Raw genomic sequence first — 24,415 nt, 5'->3', positions numbered from 1 at the left:
CCCGTCACTACGGGCTTCTGTTGCTGATTTAATGCGTCCCATTATCGATATTCGTCAATATCAGTCGTAATTGCCGAACAGAAAGCTAACGAGGAGAAAAGTGAGCTAACGCTTTTGCACTCTGGAATGTGGGGCATATTAATTGAAGATTTTAGCCGCAGAATGATTGGAGCGATTGGATTAACAATCACGAAACGGCATTCAAATCTTGGACTAAACGGTTCAGGTTAGTCGAATATTTAAACTATTTTTAATAAGCTATCCTATTTGGAAAACTAGCTCCATACAGTTACAAAATACAATATCCGATTAACATCTGATAATAACCTCGCTTCAGGGCATCTGATAACGTATTCGTTTTAAAACCGTGAAAATACAAATTAAACCAAAAAATCATCGGTCCCAGATGGGTCAAGTGCTAAAGCAAGGGCCGGCAAATTGATGCCTTGATTTGATTATTCCAACAACGTCCATCAGCAACCATCAATGCATTTCAATTAGCTAAAACTCAGCGACTGAATGGAATGCAGACCATCGAATGCTGGTGGTTCCATCGATAGCACCGAACCAAAATTCCTGACCTCGGCGATCTACCTTCACTAGTAAACCACCAATCGTGATCGTGGTTTTCATCCGATCCCCTGCTTCACTAGTCTCGCCTTCACAGGTGGCAAAATCATGGTAATACACCAACCTCTGGTGCCAATGTATGCAACAACGAGAGAGACATGTTTGCCCAAACATTTAGCATTTCGTAAATCGAATTGCTACAAGGTATTTTTGCACTCCACTGGCGATAATTAACCCATATCGGTTCACTTCCTCGAGCGGTGGCAAAAACCATCATTCGAGAAGTGTCTACAGCATACCGCATGTTGTCGTGCATATTTTCATTCACCATTAAATGCCTTCCTGCCTGGACTGTTCCAGCTGCGGTTATTAACTGCAATATCAGATTCGTACATTCCTATGAAACGGAATAACATGGAGCGCTTAGGGGTTGCTATCAATCAATCGAGCTGGGATTTATTAGCGAATAACTTCAAAATATTCTTGATCTGCGTGTTTTAGAATAATAAAATGGAAAGTAGAGACTTATTGTACGCGGTTTCGGTGACAGCTTAACGTTGAATTTCGTTTGACGATGCAAAGCGCCCAAAGGTATGCAATTCAATACATTTTTCAATCATGCAGCAAGCTTGCTGACCAACACTCTAGCCATGGTGAGAGTCAGTGGTGCTTTAATCCCCTTGGAGGCCCTGGGCGCAATGGCAGTTGGAGCCCCTAATTACCCCGAGAGGGTGGTCGTGATCTAATTTCAGAAATTACAGTTTCTGGGGGCTGGTACGAGGTTCATCAAATGATACGAAGCTAAAAGAGTGGATGGATGGGGTCGCCCGATAACATCGTTAACGGGCTGCCCGATAACATCGTTAACGGGCTGCCCGATAACATCCTTAACGGGCTGCCCGATAACATCCTTAACGGGCTGCCCGATAACATCCTTAACGGGCTGCCCGATAACATCCTTAACGGGCTGCCCGATAACATCCTTAACGGGCTGCCCGATAACATCCTTAACGGGCTGCCCGATAACATCTTTAACGAGCTGCCCGATAACATCCTTAACGAGCTGCCCGATAACATCCTTAACGGGCTGCCCGATAACATCCTTAAAGGGCTGCCCGATAACATCCTTAACGGGTTGCCCGATAACATCCTTAACGGGCTGCCCTGGAAATATTTCATAACTGTGGTTGTCAATTCATACAGTTTTACTAAATTATACTAATATTCATTTTTTTTAAAATAATTGTAGACCCTTTTGCCACACTTAACAATCTGGGAAGACAGACAATCAGACGAAACAACCATTGGAATGGCTTTATATGCTATATGACTATCAAAAACCACACTCGTACTTCATTGGTTTAAAACGTCAAACCATTATTAGAAGATTTTTAAGAGCAAAAGCTTCACTTACCCCAAGCTTGCCGCAAATATTCCGGCCACAAATATGCCCGTCATGCATTTGATATGTCCGAACACATCCATCACGTAGAACGGTAGCAGTTGATCCTTGGCCGTGATCTGGCCCGCCGCCAGCGGGTCACAGTCGGAATAGTGGGCAAAAGTCATCAATCCCGTGTAGAAGTTCATCAAAAACACCGCAATCAATCCTGCAAGTGGACGGAAATGTATGAATAAGCAACAAACCCCGCGCAAAAGAAAACAAACACCCAATCCCTCCCCTAATCCCTTCCGTCCGGTACGGGGAAATGAAATTAAAGTAAGCCAGCAAAAATAACACACCGTAGCGGAAGGAAGGCAGGCAATATGAGAAGGAAAGCACCAAACACAAAACTAATCGAACGGTTTCCATTTTCGAAAACATATCAATTAGATTGACTTATGCGTTTGCCCAGACCGGATCGAACCGGGAACCCGGAGCGAATTCCGAACGACACGATTAGTTGTCGGTAAACAACTGCAAACAAACAACAAAATTTTATTTCGAGCTGTCCTTCTAACATTTAATTAACTTTGGTCAAATACACCAACGGTTGGGTACCTACGACGGGTAACGTATCTATGCTGACCACAACACTGATCGTTCGAGACCGGAGGAAGTTTTGAAAAGTTTGTTCGTTGGTATGTTTGGTCCGTGTGTTTGTTTTCTGTTGTTTTTTGTAATGTTTTTTTTTTTTTGCTTTTAAATTAAACAATTTCTTTTTTCGAAGCACTACTCGTTCTGTTGATGGGCTTCCCAACAACCATTGATGAGCAAATGTAAAACCGATTCAACCGGACCTACAGTCAACATGTGCGGTGTTGCAGTATATGTACAGATACTGAGATTCATCGAAAAACAAACTTCAAACTGCTCAACAACAGCGCGTAGTCACAAATCAAAAGCGAGAGTTTCCCAGTCGTAGAGAAAAAAAAAATGATTCGACCGTTGATGACCATCCGTTCGGTAACAACGAAATGCAGAGAAAATAGAACCATCAGCACTTACCGATCAGCGAGAAATAGAGTGCAAGTTTGGCCGTTTTCAACGATTTTAATGACATGCATTTTTGAACGGACGCCTGATTGGTGCAGAACATCGAGGTCCAGTAGAAAAAGCCACCGATGATGACGGAAAACACCGAATGACGGGTTGTCGGATTGGGATCGAAGCTGTCGAACCGGCGGATGAATGAGTGCGTCCCGTCGTGAGGCGTTGACGTGTGTTTTTGCATGATGAAAGGATGGACCACGAGCAATAGCAAGAGAGAAATAGAGTAAAAACCAAAAAACGGCACAGCACCATGAAGATTCGTTGCCGTCACAATCCATCACGCATGTATCGGGATTGGAGCATTCGAAGTATGTTGTGCCCATACAAGTTCCACAGTCGGCGAGATTGATTTTTTGTTTGTTTGTTTTGTTTTGTTTCGCCATCAAGTTGCACCATCGCGGGGTTTGTTTTCAATCGTTCGCAACAGCCAAAAACAACATTGTCGTAGCGGCGTACGGCACGGGTTACGAACACGTTCCGTGGTGGTAGTGGTGGTTTTGCGATGAACATCAGGTTTGACGAAACGAGAAGATGTTGAAGTACGATAAACAGCCCAAAATCGATCCAAAACGATCCATTAAGCAGCAATTGTTTGTTGAGGGTGAAAGTGAAATCATGAAAAGAGAAGAAACAAAATCACGAAACATAAGCAACATTGGTGACATTTCAAAAACCAAGAAAATACAATTAACATAATTCAATTAACATTTTAGTGATTGTTTATGAGTGAAAGAGTGAAAGTTTATGAAACGCGTGTTAAAATGAAGAAAACGAACACAAAGTTAAAAACAAGTGATTTCCTTAAGAGAGCTATTTGTTATTAACAAAACCCAGACCCATGATAACTTTTCCCCCATTCGCAAATGTAATTGAGTCATTAATAATAATACAACCATCGTTTATAAATAAAAGAATCGACTGTGTCTTGCATCGATTGACATAGATGCCCGCAGAGTTCTACCACTGGTCCGCTCCGACGTCCGCGTTTAATGTTGCTCCAACTCATCTCTGAAGTGATTTTGATGGACAATCGCCTTTTTTTTCGCCGCTTCAGAACCATGCACGAAATATCCTATAATTTGGCACCGCCTCCAGGGCTTTCGCTAGCCTGTTTATCGTTGTTTCAATCAGATCGCCTATTGCGAGTGTACCAAACGGATCCCAACAGAGTCCAAACCGATGGAGACGCATGGTCGTTCACACAAACACATACAGCGAAAAACAGCAAATTATGTGCATAATTAATATTTATGAACTTCCACACACAGCTTTCAAGCGGCTTTGCTCGTATACGACATTCCTGTACGCTCTCTTGCTCACCATGGCCACCGTCCCGTGAAGTTGACGATGAACGACGACAGCAGACGACTATGACGATGAAAATGTGTCCGCGCGCAATTCGGGTGATGCGATCGGCTGCGACAGTGCGCGATACCGTCGGGGACACAGGCAGTGCCGAATTCACCGGAGGAAATATTAAATAAAAACAAATACACCACAGCGGCAGCGGAAAACTGCTGAGATGCCGTACGTGAGTGCACCAACCGAGAGCAACAAGAAACAACAATTGCTTGCATAAAACATGATGCCCATCCGGTGGTAGGAAGGAATGGCGGGTGCTAGGTGCGTTGATAAAATTTTCACCCACAATGGGTAAAAACCTTCAAGTAGTGGGTAGGCACGTTAGTGCCAGACCGGACCGGGTGGTACACGGGTCGGACGGAAGGAATGCTTTTCGCATAAGAAAAAGCGAGAGCGGGAAAAATGTAATAAATGAAACACCAAGGTTAGCCGAGCGATGCCGAACACTTGCTTTAACAACATTTTCGATGGGGTTAGCATAAGAGTAGTATGTGTTTGTGAGATTATGATACTATTGCGAATTAAAATAACTTTGCATTATTTTTTAAGCTTTTGTACTAAATTTGGTCAATATTCTTTCTTGTAAATTAAAAAAAAACATTTATTGCTTCAAACGAATCACACCATACCAATTGCATACACCTATAGGGTTTTATGCATACTGATGCAAACTCGTATCCCGTAAGCTTTCACTTGCACTTTATAAAGTGATTGCATACTTCTAGCCACAAACCACACAAACAAGAAAAAACAAACCCGACATTGTTCATCTACACACTTTCTCCCTTCTGGTTTATGCAGTTGCACTGGGACCACACTTAACCGTGTCCGTCTACAACAGCCGCAACAAAAAAGTCAGCGAGAAAAGAACAATGCAAAATTTTAATTAAATGTGAAACTTACTTGAAAAATTCAATCCTTCCGTGTTCCTCGGCACGGCTAAACACTTCGGGCAGTGCGGCCGAGTAGTGCGTACCGAGTGCGAGTATTAGTATGAGCGACAGTAGCAACACCATAGCCTGCAAAAGAAAAGGATGTATTAAAAAGTATTATAAAATCGATACAGTTTACGCTGAAAAAGCTTTCGTGTAAGCGGAGCGTCATTCACATTTAATCCAAGCTTCTCCTTCCGCTTCCCCCATTGCAACCCACCCAATCCAATGGATGAAAAACGATTCGAAACATAAATACAAGAAAGTGCTGGTGACAGTTTTTTGATTCGATGAGCACGAAATCGGGCGAGCATAGATTAACTAGACAATCCTTTTCCGGCATTTCCCCCCAAAAACTTCATGCCAGCGATAAGACATCTCCCCACCTCCACACCCACACACCAGCGGCCCGTTTCAAGGCTTCCATTTATGGGCTCGTGGAATTTGCTGCCCATCCGCCATTCGCTTTTTAACAATGTTCAAATAAGCTGTTCCGGACAATCTGGGCCAAGTTTTGGCAACACGGGGTTTTTTGGTAAACATTGCACCGAAATGATAAATGATATCTCTTACTCTTTTTCTCTTTCCTCTTTCGGCAACATCTGCCATCCCCTCGTGCATCACCCTCCGACTCATCATCCCGTAAAAGGCGTAAGCTCTTTGTCTAAATTTTTCCCGAACGGAAGTGAAAGCATTCAATTAGGAAGCAACCGTCCACCGGGACCGGGTGGACTTCCTACCATACATCAACCTACCCAAACGTTCCACCAGAGCGCCACGAGTTCATTCAGATAATAATAGTGTAACACACACACACTTACAGAAAAACAATGAAAAGTCCACACTGGTGTCAGCCATTTTCCAACAACAGGCCAAAGTAGAAAAGAAAAATTGACATTGTCCGCCACACTTCGGGAGACATTCCGGACGCGAGCGCCTATCACTTTTTCGGACGAAATGTTTCGACGGCCCATTCGGGAATGGGAAATGGGTTCTAGCGGACAACTCGGCTACTCACTCTTCTTCTCTCCTTCCGTCTCTCTCATCCGTTGTACCGTCACCATATCCATCATCACCAACGATCGGGCGAAGTAACCGTGGCAAACAATAAAACTTTCTAAATCACGTTTCAATTTCGTTTTCCCATTACTTCCACTCCGTCTAACCGGCTCGCCGATGGTGAGTGGTTTGATTTTCACAAATCCTTTTTAAGCGTAACTTCCGTTAATCTAACCGGTGCTGGAGGCGGTTCGAGGTGGGGTGGCCGGGGGTTGGTTTTTCGGTGATTTCCATTTTTCATAGATTCCACCCAGTGTGCGGGACATTCGGACAAAAGTGATGCCCTCGGGGTGTTCAAACAGCGAACGAACCCGGCATGAGATGGATCGACGAAAAATTTCATTCGCGACAGCTGGTGTAATGAATGAGTGATCAGTTGATTTTTTTCAAAGAATGCTGAACAATTTGCAAATGTATTATATTATGAAAAAACGAAGATTAGAATAAGACGCATTTTAATGGATACAATTTGTTATATGATTTATATATAAAAAAAACGTCATAAGCTCTAACCCGAAATGAAAACTGCATTAAAAATGATACCAATGTTTAGTGCATTACATGAAGTGTGGAGGTGCAAAACTTAAAAATCCTCGTTAAATGTAGAAATCGGTATGCAAAATATTCCATAGAAAAAAATCACCGTTGCTTATTTTTCTTTACGTACTTAAATATTCGCTTGTATAAAGTAGCTCGATTTGTTAACATTTGTGACTTGCATTAGAATTTATCATCTATTTGGGGGAAGGGTTTATTTTTATGTAAACATAAATAAAAAAATAATATACATCCCACAACTTGTTGAACAAATAAAACTAATAATCTTGAGCATTTAGCAGAATAGGAAACAACTACAGACCATGCGAAATTTAAACAAATCTTTCCTATTATCACGCACACCATATCTTCATTTTCAGGAGGTACATTAAGCTACCGCAGCTCCATTTCACATATACAAACAATTTAACACCGAAAATCCGCCACGGCTGTCAGAAGACGTAAGACAACAAAAACTAAACAACAACGTTCACACCTAACGTGGCCCATCCTCCTCCTCCTACTTTGTGGCCGCTTTTTAGTGTTTTGTTTTGTTCGAGCAAATGCTTTGTTTCATCCCCAGGCACAGACTCACTCAGAATGAGCAGCTAATGGACGCCAAATAACACCCCACCAAACAGCACAAAAGGGTGACGCAAAGGACAATAAAACAGGCGCCAAAACTTACAACAACAACAGACAACACACATACAAAAACAAAACACGATTTCTCTAACAGTGTGATGACATCACACCACCATCAGCACGGTGTCGGTGTAAACAGGGCCCGAAACAGCCAACAACGACAAAAAAGCATACCCGAACCGCTTCCTTTATGCACAGCACTTTCTTATTTATTATCATATTATCATCTTCTGGCGGTGGGTAAATATTCATCGTCACTTCCTGTCAAAGCGTGACAAAAAGCGAGCTAGCGAAGGCGTTTTCTTTTTTTTTTTTTGGTTTGTTTTGCTGCAATAATCATTCGGCAGAAAAACGAAATGATAAACAAACGAATGTAATAGCAGGAGGAAGTTAATCTCGTTTCGTTTTTGTTTTCGGCACCATACGAAGCAAAACAATGTTTACTGCTCTATGCCTTATGAGGGTACTTTGTGCTACATATTAAATTGCTACGTTTAATGTACAGTGATAATCATTGGTAACTTCATTATTTTTTCTTCTTCACGAAACGCATAATAAACACGAATTCGCTGACAATTTGTTGGACAAAGGTAGTGGGATAAAAGAATTTTAATTAAAAAATGTCTCAGCAAACGTTGAAAACTAATGGGTTTTTCATGATAACATTTAAATTACCAACGGAATATTCGCAATCCATTCCATGCAATAAACAATGTGACAAACATTAAGCAAAAGGAAAACGATTTCCATCTTCCATACTGATTCCAACTGACGCCACTCACTAGCCGGGGTTCGGTAAATATGCTACTAAGCTTCAATCTACGCGATCTAATTTCGCTCGATATCGAGACATGGTGTGACACACCGGTGAAACATCCAATCTGTTTCTATAAAACTCTAGCCCTTCCGCGAACCACACGAAGCACAGCGCTCTCAGCACGTCTCACGAGACGACCCAAGTATTCGTCCACGATGGAGTAAATCGATTCAGGAATTAAAAATGACACACACCTTTCTTCACGTTTTCGTGCAATCGCACGCGACGTTGGTAGTGTAAGACTAATCAGACAGCGCCCGGTTCTTAGACAGAATATTGTCTATTAAGGAAAGCCAAACGATATACTCCCGGGGCCGGGACGTCGTCAGACCTTCGCTTTACACTCACCAACCCATACACATACGCTCAAATCGTTTGATTGTCATCCGAATGGGATGAAAATCTCGCTCGAAATGAAGAGTAACTGGTCCCTTCCCAATCTTCGTGCGGGAAATTGAGGAAGCTGGCAATGAGTTGGCACGCCATCGTACCATGGTAGCACGCGATTCTACCGATGCCGGCAGACATGTACTGACATTCAGATTTCCGCTCAACAAATCGCCGTCATTCACGTGCAAGACGGGTACGCGGGCATAATCCTCACTTCCGGAATCGATTACTCCCGAGCACACATCCGACGGTACGAGGAAGTAGCTTTGAAGTTGACAACAATTCCCGTGTCGGGTAAAGTCTTCAAATTGAAAGTAATTTTACGAGAGTGTTTGCTGGAACTGTGCAGCAGGCAGGAAGGATGATCGGGACTCGATGGTTTTCCCTTGTTTGGGCAAATCTTTCGCGTCAGACTCAATGCAAACGTACTCCCATGTACAGGCGCAGCATCGGTGGGTCGTAAAGGAAGGTGTCTATCGCAAAGTAGCAGCCGGTGGTAGCTTCTGCACAGAATATGTTACACTTTCTCGCCATTCGCACCCGAATAAAACACCCACGAAAGGGCCAAAGAAGCCCATCGACTGCTGATAAAGATGGATTGATTTAGTTTTCAGGACATTCACGGTACACTGTGTACCTGGAAGAATGAACTTTCTAGTACGCCATTCATTCGGTAGTCAAAATAAACAACGTAGGTGGAAATTCGTATCACACATTTCTTTCCATTCATTTGCACGACTGTACAAAGCAATAAGCGTAGAAATGTTGGAGACATGGGCCAAGTGCTGCAATACATCCAGCAGTGATAGATTTTTCTTGGTAAATCGGACTACAAATAAGCAGAAATACATCAATAGTAGATCCATTTTTCCAAAAACTTTAAAAAATATCCTGTGTGACATTTTCGCCCGAAAGTATGCAATTCTCATGACAAAAATGTTTAATTACGATGTTAGTGATCGCTACCTTTCTCTCTCTACCAATTTTGAAATACATCGAAGTACCTAGCGTTCTAGATTCGTAGTGACTTCTTAGATTTTTAAAGTAAGTTACATATATTTCGATTGAATATTAGGATCATGCAAGCTCAGTTTAGTAAAACCCAATTTTCATTTCCTCGTATTTAGCAACAACATTGCGTGCAACATACAAGGTTACGCTTCCGATGGTAAAGTTCCTCGAAGTGCCAGATTTTACACAAATCAAAACCTACGATTTGCATAATTCGCTTTGCCCCTTACCTCCCGCCAATCAACGCCCAGCACCGGGCGAAATGAAATCATCTTCACAAGTAAACTCATCACCGATCCACACAGCAAAACCCTTCAACCGTGTTCGCACAGGCTTCCCTGCTGTGAAGCGAACGACAGCGGCGGCAGGGCAGGGCACCAACGAACGAACGAGGCTTATCGAGAATTCTGCATAAATCTCACCTCGCAGAGCGTGCTATCAGCGGAAGCACAAGAAAGCGAACGAACAAGGCTTCGTCGGTTACAGAATTATGCTGAAACGAACGATCATTCCTGACGTCGTCATGATTGCTGCAAAAAAGCTAGACAAACTCACCTCCCCTGAGTTTCTGCGAAGGGAGAAGAAAAAAAATAGCAGCCTTGCCCACAACCAAATGAAAATGACTCTTATCTTAACTGCAGCGAGTCCGTGCAGCAAACGGCTTCATCTTAAAACGAAGGTGCCGTACGAAGTACAGTACCATAGTTATAATGTGGCCGATAACTTTTAACGCGTCCAGGGGAAAGAAAATTTCAAACGAAACTACATCATGAATGACGTGAAAGATAAACAGTTCAGCAAACAACGCGAAACAAAACAAAAAATTTGCACTCGCCAACAGCATCACGTCTGACCAAATGGCGCAGTAAAGTAGCTTAATTTTCATTCCCAACGAGCACATAGCAGCAGCAGCCACCAACCAGCAACAATGCGCCAAACAACTACATCACACGGTGAGCGCACACGTTATGATTTTACAAACAGTTCATATTTTTCATCGGCTTTCTAGCGTTGCGAGGCGTTTGCAAGGAAACACAACTACCGTATCATTACGGCACGGCAGGAAAGCGAACACAGCGAGCTCGTCGGTTTTTTTTTCTACTTTGCATTCCCGAAGCATCGCGATACGGTGTCCCATTTTCTCGGGGGCAGAACGAAAAAAAAAACCTCCCGAGAAAATCAAGACTTTGATTGCACGGTGAACACTGAAACGAGCTGCTTAGGAATGATTGACTCGCGCCAGTGACTGAACGCTTTCTTTCTTTCGGCGCCGTAGGGAGCAAAAACGATTCCATAAGTTGACGGAAGGAAATAAATTTTCCACTACATTCCGTTCCTTTTTAAAGCCCCATTTCGATGGAACGACATTGCGCGTTTCCGTGCCCGTGGCGGGGATGACAAACGAGAGCGGAACCTCGGGAAAGGCTTTGACAGGGAAGGCTTGCAAATTTACAACCTCACGCCTCCAGGGAACTGCTAGTACGGAACCGGGCCTTCGCTTTCCCGGGGAAAATTTATTCAAATTCGTCATATTGAACGCCCGTGGTTTTACGCGGAACCGTGAGAAAAATCAACCATCGTTCGCTACCCATTTCCATATGACTGATTGCGATAATCGGATACCGTTTGTCAGGCCAGCCGTCGGCAACAAACTACGACCACGAAACGGAGCGGTTTTTGTTTCGCCGGAACAAAAAAAAAGTTACGCTCCATATCACGGCTGGAAGGCATGAGACAATTCCTATCATACTTTGTCAATTTCCACATTACCCTGATTTTAGTTTACGCCAAGAAGCTGAGTTGAGTTGGTTGAGGAAATGAGCCTTCAATTGAATGTTGCTCAATTTTTCATGGCTTTAAAATCATCATTCCATTTGTCTTTCGTTATGGATGGATGTTTCCAGTTAGTTATATTGAAGAGAAATGAAAAACGGTATTCGATCTATTACTTTTTAATCGTTTCATTCAATCGAACTATCATGAAGATTGTAATGTGTGTTTCCGTTGCATACATTTTGGCGTAATTCTTTGTGCTTTGCTTTCATAACCAAAATAAGGCTTACAAAATGCAATTACGTAGAACGTGTTTACTATCAAACGTATTTTAACGTCTTTTAAGTCAGGTCTTCCAACATTACAACCACATCCAATATTCGCTACGGATGGTTTACGATTAAAAACATATATTGCATACCTTTAGGCGAACAAACTCAAAAATCTCCCCGTCAAATGGATTCACCGGTTGTAACGTCCACACGCACGCTAAACAAACATTATAAAATGAATGATCGCCAAGTAAACATGATAAATTTGCAACATCTCCTCGCTAAAACACAAAAACAAACTTGCCCCTGCAGAGTTTTTACGGCAATTCGATAACAGTCTCGAGCAGGAAAATTTGTTTATTTTCCCACTCCCTAATCTATTACAATTCAACCACTTTCTCATTTTTTTTAAGGAAATTGCTTGATTTTGTGTATTCCAAAGAAACAAAAACGAAAACTCCCGCTCTGTACACATATTTACACAGCCAAGCGATTTTTTCGACAGAAACACGCATCAACAGTATGGCGGTTGAGTTATAGGGTCGTGTGTGTGTGTGTGTGTATGTCAAGTGCCAAAAGCAAACTCGCTTTGCTCCACACATCCCTCTCTCTTTTTCTCTCCCCCAATTTGCTTTTGTTCCCCAACCAAGGGTCTCGCACACAGTTCGGCTAATTCCTTTGAGAGTGCTCCTGGTTTCACTAGGAGTTCTAGCCACCTGTTGTCGGTACCCGAACATTTTCACGTACGCAAAACAATCTTCAAACACACGTATCTGCGCACCAGCATTACCAACCCACTGCACTCCATACTTTTCCCTCATACACGGGCCCCTCGCCATCAGAACCAATAGCATTAATGTCACGCTATTTATCTTCATATTCTACACAGGTGAGATTACACTCATCTGTTCACTTTGCAATCTAACTTTGCCTATTTTTGCCATCCCTCTGTTACCCATTTGTTGCTTCAGTTGCTGCCATTCACCGCACATCAGCGTGAAACAATGTCGCACCCTAAAAATTCCGCGCCCAACCCCAGCACGCCAAGTGCACACAGAGACGGCAAAGGAAATCTATGGCGCGTGGTTTCAATTGCAAATTTTTGTTCCTAACCTATATTATTCTGACAGACAAAAGCCCCCAGCCGTGCGGGGAGACTGGCGGTTGGTTGAAATTTTCCAACCCTCCGGACCGGCAGCACACTTCACAAACTACGACACCACCGTTCGGGAGGCCTGTGTTGCAAGAAATGTCCGTGAAAGAAACAATAAATTTCCATTAGGACTTCAACTGGGCGTCTTTCGCCAATGGTAGCGTTTACTTCGCTTCCTTCCACGTCAAACGCTCTCGGTGGCTGTACACGGGGCACGATGGAGACGCCTGGTGTTTGTGCGCTGTGTTGTGGAAATATTTATTCCCCGCGTCTTCACTGTCGCCTTGCCCAAGCCACAGATTAGCATTACTCTCGCAGTTACTACCCACCGGTACTCACGGTACCACTTTCAGCCAATACGCAATTTCGTACCGAAACGAAGACATTTGAAACCAGATCCGGAGATCATAGAGGTACGCTTTTATCAAGCTCGAATGTCTGGGAGTGTGGGGTGCTAATGAATGCATAATTTGTCTAATTACAACCACCGCCAGCACCGCAGAAATTCTGCACAGTACCAGCGGTATAATTCCCAAATTATGGAATAACGGGGACGGTTTCAATTGTTACCGATAGAGCAACCGCAGCGACGTTCGCCTGCGCCAAAAAAGAAAAAAAAATGAATGAAGCTTTCTTGCTTTCGGGGGAAAACACTTCCAGTCGTGCTCAAATGTGACTTCGATGCAAAGGTTGAACTCAAACCCAAAGTACCCCCGGGGAGCATAATAATATTAGGCTTTCACGTCGTTGGGTCTCCATATGACATCACACACATACACAAGCTACGCTTACATAAAGAAGCTTTAGCATATTGGGGAGATAATAGCTGGGCAATAAATGGCACAAATGAAGATGTTTATTGTAACAAATGCGCCAAAGGCGCTTCAGCTAGTGTTAGCGAGTAATCGAATTTAATTTGATCTAAAGCGTAGACGTAGCAGAAAGCCTCTTGAATAGTATTTTTTTAGTTGTCAAACGAAACAAGAAAATATAATGGATTGGAATAACTTTTGTACATTATTTACTCAGAAATGCAACAAGTTCAACACGTGCTAGTGACCCAAATTTTGTAGAACGATTTGCATACATTTAGGCGTATCAATTCGCTGTATCACCAACCATTCGTTTCCACCACAAACATACAAGTTATTTTATCGCCATAAACCCCTTTTATAGACTTATGTTGCCAAAATGTGAAACATAAATTGAAAATCAGTTGAAAAACGAATGTAAATCAATTATTTTTTCGACTGAGAATACCCAAACATCGAAACTATTTTACATCTTTCCAGTGTATCTGCTACCATTCGTCAACGGAGTGGGATAAATAATTTGTTTTCCGCTGTCAGATGTCACGAACGCTAACAGTCACTGTAATTGTCAGTGAATGGAAAGCAAATCTTTCATTCACAAAACAAAAAAAAAGAAACAACAAACAAACAAAAAAGAAACGGGAACGGCAAGCAATATGCAAATTGCTTTCCACTTTGCTTTTGGTGCCGCTTACCATTCACAAAACCCGCTTGTGTGTAACTTGTTGTTTAATTTGAAATTGTTAAACATCACGCTATACAAGCAATCAAAGCAAAGTTTGCTTTATTGTGCCGGTGAAGAATCCTTCATTTCCCTGGTGCGCGCTCTGTATCCGTGGGCGACGCATGTGCTGCCATTATACGGACACTTCAATGCGCTCGCCCGTATCACTTTGCTGATCTTTTCTTGCTTTTTTGTTTCGCTTCCTCAGTCTTGACAGCAAACGTACCAGAATGGCTTTGTTTTTGTTTGTTTCCGCGTAAGATTGAGATTTTGTGCTTCTTGTTGCAACACAGCACATGAGAACTGTCTCCTGGATCCGTATACTTTGTCTATTCAAAATTCACGGGAATCATCGGTGCCTGGCGATACAAGCTTGGAAGGTAATACCAGACAACAGACGAAGATGTAAAATAAGATAAAACACACAGCAACAACAAAAAAACGTACGTATAAACATAAAAGCTCTTAAGCACTCGTCAAGCGTCTGCAAAGACAGCAAACACACACACACACGCACACATCTGCTCGTGCTGTGTCTCTCTAAGTGAGCAGTGTGCCGCCCCATCAAGCAACAGGACTATGGAGCTCTTCATTACAATGTAATCCTATCATTGGACGACAGCTTAGCCGTCCTTCTTATCGGCACTCTACTGCTGCAAACCAAACCCAGGCGAGACGTTCCGGCGAACCGTGGTTCCATTCCTCCATTCCATCGCTTTTCCACGTACCAGAGAGATTCTGTTCAAGCGCAAGGCAGCTCAAGCAGCACGGAATTGTTCCTCGGTTGATCTGTTTGTCTTAGAGCTTCTTGACTGGCGTCATCACCACTGACGATCTACCTTTCTCCCACGGATAAGCATCGTACCCGCACCATCTTCAATGGCTGTTGGCGGACTCAGGAAATAAATACTGTCGAGAGGCAAAACACCGCGCGTATAAGATGGCGCATGGCATCCAGCACAGAAAATGGGAAAAGTGACACCAACGCAAAAAAAAACACAAAACAAAAAAGACACCAGAAATCCAAACGACAATCACTTGATCATTCGCCTCGTTGACATTGTTTTCTGGAGACGGTCGCACCGGAGTACGCATGAATCACTTGAGCAAATCGTTCCCGACGAGGGATGCACACGGCCGCCCGTGTACCGGGACGCAATGTAATAAACTGCAATGGAGTCGTGCCGTGCCGGCACCATCTTGGTCCGGGTGAAAGTCCATGGCGAAAGCGAACGTGAGATTGTACTGCCGAAGATAATACAACCACCGGAGCACGGAGCAAGAAAAACACCGTCAATGCCTGCGGGCTTCCCAGCGCCCGTTGACAGTGTTTGGTTGTATTTGTGCCGAATGCTGTTTCCGGGGTTTTCCTTTGCTTTACTCCCATACAGTGAAGTACATTTTCTTGACGACTTGCTGCAGATTGTTTGTGCGTTCCAGTGGAAGTGGAAAAAAGTGCCCCGGAAGTTCGTACCGGTAAACCTGCCACAAACGCGCATTGTTCGCCTTTAAAAAAAAACACACCCAGTTCCAACCAACTACACACAACCACCCCCACACTCGACGTACGTACGATGATCCATTACACCGATAGTCCATTAAGCAGTGAGCAAATGAGAATACACACACACACACACAGCAGAAAAGTATGGAACCGGGTACGGGAACTCACCTGGAACGTATCAGCGATAACGACCGCCTTCATGCCACCCTGCGACGAGTAGAAGATGCACACAAAGTAGATCAAGACGACGGCAATGTACTTGTTCAGACCTGTTGCTTCCGAGAGGGCGATGGCAGGTGCCAAGACGGCTACCGACGTGTAGAACAGCATCTGTGAAGGAAGCAGGAGCGAAAAAAAAACATCATGAGCATGTAGGACTGGCAGCTAACCCTTCCCGCACCATCCAGTCGCCCCCGTCGGCAACATGGTGCTGGCGGGAGATTGAGAAAATTGTATGTCGCAAGTGCTCCACCATGTACGTGTATAAAACATCCGGATACAACCGTAATGTGAACGTACAGGGAGGACGGCCCCATCGGTCAGGTCGTTCCGATTCGTCTCAACAGAGCACACAAACACACGTACGGGAACTGATTGTGATGGATTCATGGCAACGGTATAGCGTTGTAAGTACATCGCCGTCTCCTTAACTACTTGTTTCCAGCAAGTGGAAAGGATCCAACCTACAGTACATCATATCGTCCGGGAAGAATGGCACACGATAGGATTACTTGCCGTAGCATGCGACGGTAAGATGACACTGGATTAGGAGCAAGAGATTGAAGGAGAATTATGATGTTTGCAGCCAGCAGCACGGCAACCACGGGCTGATGAGTCCACCTTCGGAAACATCGGGGACATCGGGGTGACAATAAAAACGAGACACACGAGTACACTCAGCGGTCACCGGGTAAGTCCTCCCATTCAGAGCTAATGTGCTGGTCATGTCGTCGTAGCCAGCGCATTACCTGTCCACTTCCGGTTTGGTGCCTTCTCGAGACAAAACACGGAAACGTACTGTAGCTTCCGAAGCCTTCGGACATTAAGTGCCAGTACCGAGAAGCGCTCCTCACACTCCACTTGTTTGGCTTCAAATTAATCCTTAATCCTCATCGTAGATACGAATGTAATTCTGGCCAACGGTTTGATGGTCTTTGGTCTAAGTGACCGGAACACAGAACCACCGGACAGTGGGAGGGGCCCGCACTCCACAAGAGGCTGGTTTAGTGAATTCGCTGAAGATACTTTCCACATTTTCCTGCCCAGTCCCTCGGGAGCCACGTGAAGAACCGGAAACAATCAAATCGGCTACATACTGTTTTTTCTCATCCCGTGAGAATATTGCTGGATGTAGCTCTGCCTCTGCAAGCTTGTTTTCGGATGGCACGCGTGCCCAGACAAAGCCAACCTTCTCCCGGATTGACGGTGGAATAAAATTCAATCAAACTTAATTCCATCACACCATTTAATCCACCTTTGATAAAGTTTACCTTTCCACCTAATCCACCAGCCGGGGCAGCTTTGGAGCTGAGCACCGAAAAGCTGACTGTGTACATTTTCTGGGCAACTAAAGTGCCTTTTGTCTGTATTGTTGTAAAACATAGCGCACTCACAGAGGCGGTAGAATGCTTTTACAAAAAAAAGGGAACGAAAATATAAGATCTTCCCCACTTAATATGAAAGGGAAGGAGGAACACTCCTATCTGGATGAAACAAAAACCTGAGCATTCCCTGGAGCTATGGTTCGCTCGAAATCCCTAACACATCCACAAATGCGATTGTTTGACGAAGGTACTTTCCCAAAGCGACATACAAATTGTTTGATTAATAATCGTTACGGCAAATATCACAGATAGCATCCGTTTTCGGAACCTGGTGCACGTTTCCGACCAATCCCGAATGCTTGGATCCTAGAAGCGCATGTAGTACTAACTACACAGATACCGTTGCTTACGATGAAGGCACCCTTCCGGCAATGCTTGTGGATTAAACACCATCCGGTCAAACCGCAATAGGTGCGGCCATTTTACCACTCAGAGCTGGCTGGTTGGATTTGTTCCTTGGCAGAACAAAAAAACAAAGAAATCCTTCTCCTATTCCCGTCAGTGGGACATTAGAATGCGAACAAAAAAAAAAAGCTTCAAGCCTAACGCCTAAATGTAGGCTACAGTTTGTTTCGCACGCATCCCTATCTGTACGAACCCATTTGCACATGATCCCATAAGCTGTTGGATAAGGAAGGATTTCGCTTTGTAACTACTAAAACGTGCCACCAAAGAAAGTTGCCTGTAAATTAGGATTTATTTACGTCATGTGGGGCAGGCGAATGAGTAAAAGAAAAAGCTACACAAAGAAATATTCTCAGCTGTACGATTTGAAAACAGAATACACAAAAAAAAATTGAAGATTGTGTATCGGTAATGGAGTGTATTATTCCCACTTTACCTGTGGGAGTTGTACAAAATCCATAATGAAAATGTTAGAAAAATAATTCCGCAAGACCTACATTGACTTTCAAATCGATAAATCCGGCAGTTTTGAACGCTTGGAGCTCTTGCACGAACATTATTTCACTTTAACTGTTGCCCTATTTACCGATACATTCATTGAACCTTCCGGCCAGTGGATGATAAAATCAAAGCTCTAAAGCACACACCTTTGCAAAATTACTTCTCAGAACTTTTGCAATTTTCTAATGCATGCATCTGTTTCCCAGAATTCTTGCTTTCGGCTAAAATTGCGTACCCTTAAAAAGTTGATAGATCTGTACCATCTACAACCGAAGCAAACGACATCACAGTTTTACCGGTTTACTACACATTCACACGAAAACTCTTGCCGCTTAAAATATAAACCTCCCGAGAGAGGCGTTCGATAGAGCCCTTGCAGGTGTGAAAGCAACATATCGTCCATATAGGCAAGCATACGATTTAATTTTCTATCTCAAACAAACGGCGCAGGAAACGGGCCTTGGTTTTTTGTAGGAAAACCAAGATTCCAACCCGAAAAATGGTTCCACTTTACATTGTATACCCAGCAAAACTACAATAAAAAATAAACCCGAAACAGAAGCAAAAAACCATGTTCGAAACAGACTACAGAAGTCATCCTTTTTCTGCAACGAGCCTTTATCTCGCAGCTTGCTATCTCTGGCTATGGTATACAGTGGCGTCCGGGCAAATGTACCGGGGTTCTACTTCCCTTTGCAACACCCAGAAAGCTGCACAGAACCGGCAACAAGAAAATGCAAATAAGATGGGCGGAATGGGAGTTGGTAAACATAAATTTAAGGAAAAACCCAACTCCCCCTACACCGGTTATCGCCGGTTACCAAGCGCGCGCATCGCTTTCCCCCCAGCTCGTGATCAATCCGAACGCAGTCGGGTTGGTTCCTTTGCCGGAACGGAACAGTCCATAACAACTGCCACACATCGTTTCGGTAGAAAAGCAGAAAATTGTGAACTTGTCGGTGGTTCCTACTACGGGTTGATTCGATTTAACGACCGAAAATGAAAGACAAGATCAAATATAATCAACGCAAAAGCATCATCAACCCGCCTTGGTTTCGGGATCTGCCAATCCGTCCCGGTACCGATGGAGAGAAGAAACCAAAAAAAAAACCACATCCGAAAGCCACATCCGGGGGTCTGCCATGTACGAGGCTTCTTGCAAACGCACTCGAATGGAAGTGCAAGTGCGTGAACGGAAATAAAACACAACCCCAATGGCGAGATCGGTACGCCGTGTGGAAATGTGGTTTGTGGAAAACGCATTGTGTGTACGGAAGGCTAGGCAAACAGGCAGCCGCGGGCGGCGGTGCGTTGGATGAATGAATTGAAAGTACGGCACAAGTAACTCGCAACAGTTTTATCGACGTGCGAAATACCGTGACCTAAGTTTACGACACATCCAGAACGGGCAGGAAGCGAAAAAGATCCAGACAAAACTCCCGGTTACCGGTATCCGGAATTCCTGGATCCATAAAAAAAATACAACCGATACTGTTTATGCCCGCAACGTACTGGAACACAGAGGAGCGCCATCTTTTACCATCATAGCTGGGAGTTTTGCACGGTACGGAAGGCGAATCGATGGGCTTAACTCAAGAGCATTCGTAAGCCTAGCTAGCGTTCGCAATGATTACGGGCTTCATTCGTCCCGGAATGGATTCAGCGGAAAACTTCAGCTCCCGTAACTCTTTTTCCCATTAGCCCTACGTTACGCCTGTTTTGAAATGACGCATGGACGAACGAACGGGAGGGCACCGTGCTTACCTGGAGAATGTAAAGTACCGCACCGAAAACTCTGATCCGCTTATCGAACCGCATCCCGAGATACTCGTAACAGCTCGTGACCTCCAATTTGTAGTAGATGGGGTAGAATACCTTCACCGCAATCGGCACAACCAGAACCATCGAGATGACTGTGGAAGAGGTGGTAGGAAAATTATGGATTGAAACCAGAACTCCAAAGCCTGTAGGAACACACCCTTAAAGTGCCTTCGTCACACAATCTCAGATACAATACTCTTACCGATTAGCGAGAACTGGGTGCCATTGAAGAACATCTCCGACGGGTTACCGAGCAGCTCGATCGCCGTGATGAAGCTGGTGGTAAGACTAAGCGTCACCGGAAACAGGCTCATGCCCGAACCAAGCAGGAAGTCGTCGCTAGAGGCTGCTTCGCTACCATCCGCATCCGATGCGCCCTTCGGCCCAAACCATCCGTAAAAGACGCCTTGGTTTTGGGGTGAAGAAGAAATGGGAATTTATGGAAAACTTTGCACTACACATCCAGTTCTAACACGGAATTGGTGGACCCTCCTCCTTACCGATGCCTATTGAGATGACCAGCATGGCTGCGACAACCAAGTAATCGTAGACACTAAACGATGGTCTCGAGTCTCCCGTCGGTTCGTTTCCTTCACTGTCTTCCACTAGCTTCACGTCGTCCTGCACCATACCGAGCCTGGTCGAGGCCGATTCAACTGCACCAAGTGTGACAAAGGACACCACCAGCACCACAAGACACCACCACCGAGCACTAGTTGCAGCGGCCATTTTGTGCGCCATTTACACCGCCCGTGAACTGTACCGAGTTGTTCTTTTGTTGTCGCACGCGCTAAGGATTTCCGGTCAGTAAGCAGCCACACACAGACTACAACGGCCAGGGGCTGTTCTCGACCCCAGTATGGTGCGGTGCGGTACGGCAAATCTTATTCACACTCGTAAGAATTATCTACACACACACACACACCGAGTTGAAAGCTGCGGTTCGGAGGTCGCTTCCGGTGAAGGTGACGATGGTGGAACAGAACTTAATTTGCTGTTCGTACCGTAATGGCGGTCTGGTGCTTTCAGGGGTGTTTTGCGTGTGGGCGAGTGATTTACATCTCCACGAAGAAATGCACAGTCTGAAGATGAAAGTATTTTTGTTCCTGTTGAGAAGAGAAATTACATTATCGTTTGACACTCGCCGCTATAGTTGATTAAGCACCAGAAATGTATGTGGGTGAATGTATGTGTGTGTGTGAGTGAATAGAAGCTACCTTAAAGAAAGGCACGCTTTCGATGGGGCGATTCTCGCAGCGTCAGAACAGTACGGAACTGTGCTATCACGATGCGTCCCTGGCTGTCCCTTTGGTATAGCATTCGCTTTGGAAGCACAAGCGCTCAGTAAATTCCCAAAAGAGAATTCTAACGCACAAAATCCACACTATAAATCCTTGAAGGCGGCCGCACCAACACAGATCCGACACAGTCCCGTCACCTTCCCCAAGAATGGGACTCCTATGGTCTCGTTTTGAAAGAAAAATTCCTACTAACCGCGTCCGATCGCTCACGGCAACGTTTATACCGTGCGGCACTATCAAGATCTTCGCAAGATATGTCCCGGAGTGGGTGGCGGAGAGACCAACCTATGCCTGGTGTACTGCACTTCTGTCCTCATCTATCATCCGTGACAACGCGCTCCATAACCACACCGGAGGCGCTATTTGTTGTGACGTGCATTTCATTTTTATCTATTCCCTACCGTAACGAACCCCAACCGTCCCTTGTAACAATAGCGGTAGCAGTGCAGATCGGTTGAGTTAGAAGAAGATCCATCCAGTTCAATCTTCAGAAATGCAGTGTGGTCTCATTCCCTGCCAACCAAAATACTCGTGAAGATTCCGGACCCGCATACCCGAGCATTGGTATTGGTTCGATAAAGATACAGCCCGGTATGCTGATTGGTGACTGGCTTATCACAGCACGGGCAACACGACTAGCAAAAAAAGATCTACACTAGCAGAGGCGAAGTGTGCGCTACTCAATACAAACGATTCGGGGGTCATTTTACGATAACAATTTATTGTTGAAATTTATTAACCGAATTGAGGTGAAACTTTTTCTAAGCGGTACAGCCTAGTTGAATGCTTATAATCGGTATAAAGCCCTTCAATGTCTCTAAATTGAATTAAATGCTATGTTTAATACAATAAAATTTATGAAGGAATGTACTAAGTAAGCTAACTTTTATCACTTCCAAGATAAAAACTTCAGTAAATATTCGCTCATTGATTGCTTTTATGTAACTCAAATTGACTTCAATTTGCTTACAATGACCAACGGGCTAAGAAGGAATTATTAATGGCCTTGGGCACTTGGCAAAACTTTGACGACCTTCAGAAGCATTTCCACGCTTAATGAGCAATCTTGTGATTTTTAAACAATTTTCAATAACAATAATTGATTGATTAAATAACAGTTAATTTTTTTATCGACCCGAGAACCTCAAGAGGTTTAGACCTGCTATTTTTGACTTTCTGTGACTTTATTAGTCATGGATAGTCAGTCCTGCGTACGGGGGATTGGTACGGATGGGTTTTTTTACCATCATCGCTACCATCTGGCCCACCCTAATATACTTGTATGTACTGGTATATAAAATAACAATTAATACAATTGCTTAATTTAAAGTTATATGAAGAGGAATTATGCATTATGAATTATGTGGATGTTATGATCAATATAGCTTCAGGGTTTCTTTAGAAACATTTAAACTACATAGTAGGATGTATATAATATTTAACAAACCAATATTTATAATAATATTATTATCGTACTATAACAACCGATGGCGAAAGAAAATTAACGTCTTAAAATTAAATGGGGTCTAAATAACCATAAAAAAGTACATAAAATAATACGGTTAATGTTAACTGTTTTCCATTCCTAAAATATTTTGAAAAATGGATGAAAACAAAATTACCCTTGAAAAGTGTGGAAAGACCCCACTCACAACAATTAGTGTCAAACAGCAATCAAACCTAGCGCATTGAAGAGACATATCGTAGCATAAAGCCTCGCTGATAGCTGTAATAGGTAACACAAACAGCATTGAGCTAGGTTGTTGCACCGAACGTGACTATCGTATATATTCTAGCTCCAATTGTTTGTCGAAACGATCGAGCGATAAGTTAATTTCGGGACCGGATATTTCAGGAATCCATCTCATCCCATCCATCCACCATCATGAAAACAACAAACAACACTGATCCTCACCATGACTCACCATGCATATTTGTTGGGTGGAGTAATATGAAAAAAAAACCCTGAAAACGATAAGGGCAATTGTGCTTCTTTCCGCTGTGTGCTTCAACCTGCGTCTGAAGCACAACTCCAAACGGTTTTTTTTTTTTTGCAAAATGAAACGACGCGCTGCAAAAAAAACTCTGATAACGCCTTGTTCGACCCGCATAAAGTTAGCTAAACGAATCGACACAAATTAATCAAGATGTTATCGCGCGTGTGGAGAAGGACCCGGGAGTGCATGAGCGTACACACACCGGAAACATAATTGATAGACACTGGGTCTTGATTAGATTGATATGGCTGATAATGTGCTGCCGCTTTTCCTCGGCCGACGAACCCACCCACTCACACATACACACACACACATTAAGTGCTACAATGACTAGTTGGATTTTCCACGCCGATTGTTATTTTTTGCTTGTGGTCTACTTCCCATTGCAAGCTATTCATAATTACCTCAACGAAATTGGCGCTTCCGGTGCGGCACTTCACGATACTTGAGAAACGTTCTAAACTGCAGCAGTACGATCAGTCCAAAGCTTCCCGTTCTGTATTGCATTCGCGGATTCACTTGCTTCTAGCCACGCGCTAGGACGTTAGTCCGTGTTTTCCTCCCGAATGTTAGTGCACTCCGTCAGTGCCTCGAGCGAGAACTGCTATTCATGAAAAAAAACACACTGTTTGAAAGACCACTATTAGTAACTTTTCACCCACTGCTCATAACGCACGCCATTAAACACTGTCCATGGGGTGGATGGGAACGACTGTACCGCACGAGAGTAA

The 24,415-nt window shown here is 43.8% G+C and overlaps 1 protein-coding gene across 1 annotated transcript in view; it reads right to left on the bottom strand.

Moving 5' to 3' along the window:
- Nucleotides 1-21,127, bottom strand: part of LOC128713190 (sodium-coupled monocarboxylate transporter 1) — a 34,804-nt gene extending 13,677 nt beyond the window's left edge. Inside the window, 7 exon segments of the mRNA XM_053808051.1 lie at nt 1,985-2,180; nt 3,020-3,183; nt 5,330-5,445; nt 16,224-16,385; nt 20,330-20,478; nt 20,589-20,792; nt 20,887-21,127. Coding sequence (XP_053664026.1) covers nt 1,985-2,180; nt 3,020-3,183; nt 5,330-5,445; nt 16,224-16,385; nt 20,330-20,478; nt 20,589-20,792; nt 20,887-21,127 — 1,232 coding nt within the window.
- Between the last annotated feature and the right edge of the window lie 3,288 nt (nt 21,128-24,415).

The sequence above is a fragment of the Anopheles marshallii genome, chromosome 3, assembly GCF_943734725.1.
Source record: "Anopheles marshallii chromosome 3, idAnoMarsDA_429_01, whole genome shotgun sequence".
Taxonomy (NCBI): domain Eukaryota; kingdom Metazoa; phylum Arthropoda; class Insecta; order Diptera; family Culicidae; genus Anopheles; species Anopheles marshallii.
This window is presented reverse-complemented; position numbering and strand designations above follow the sequence as displayed.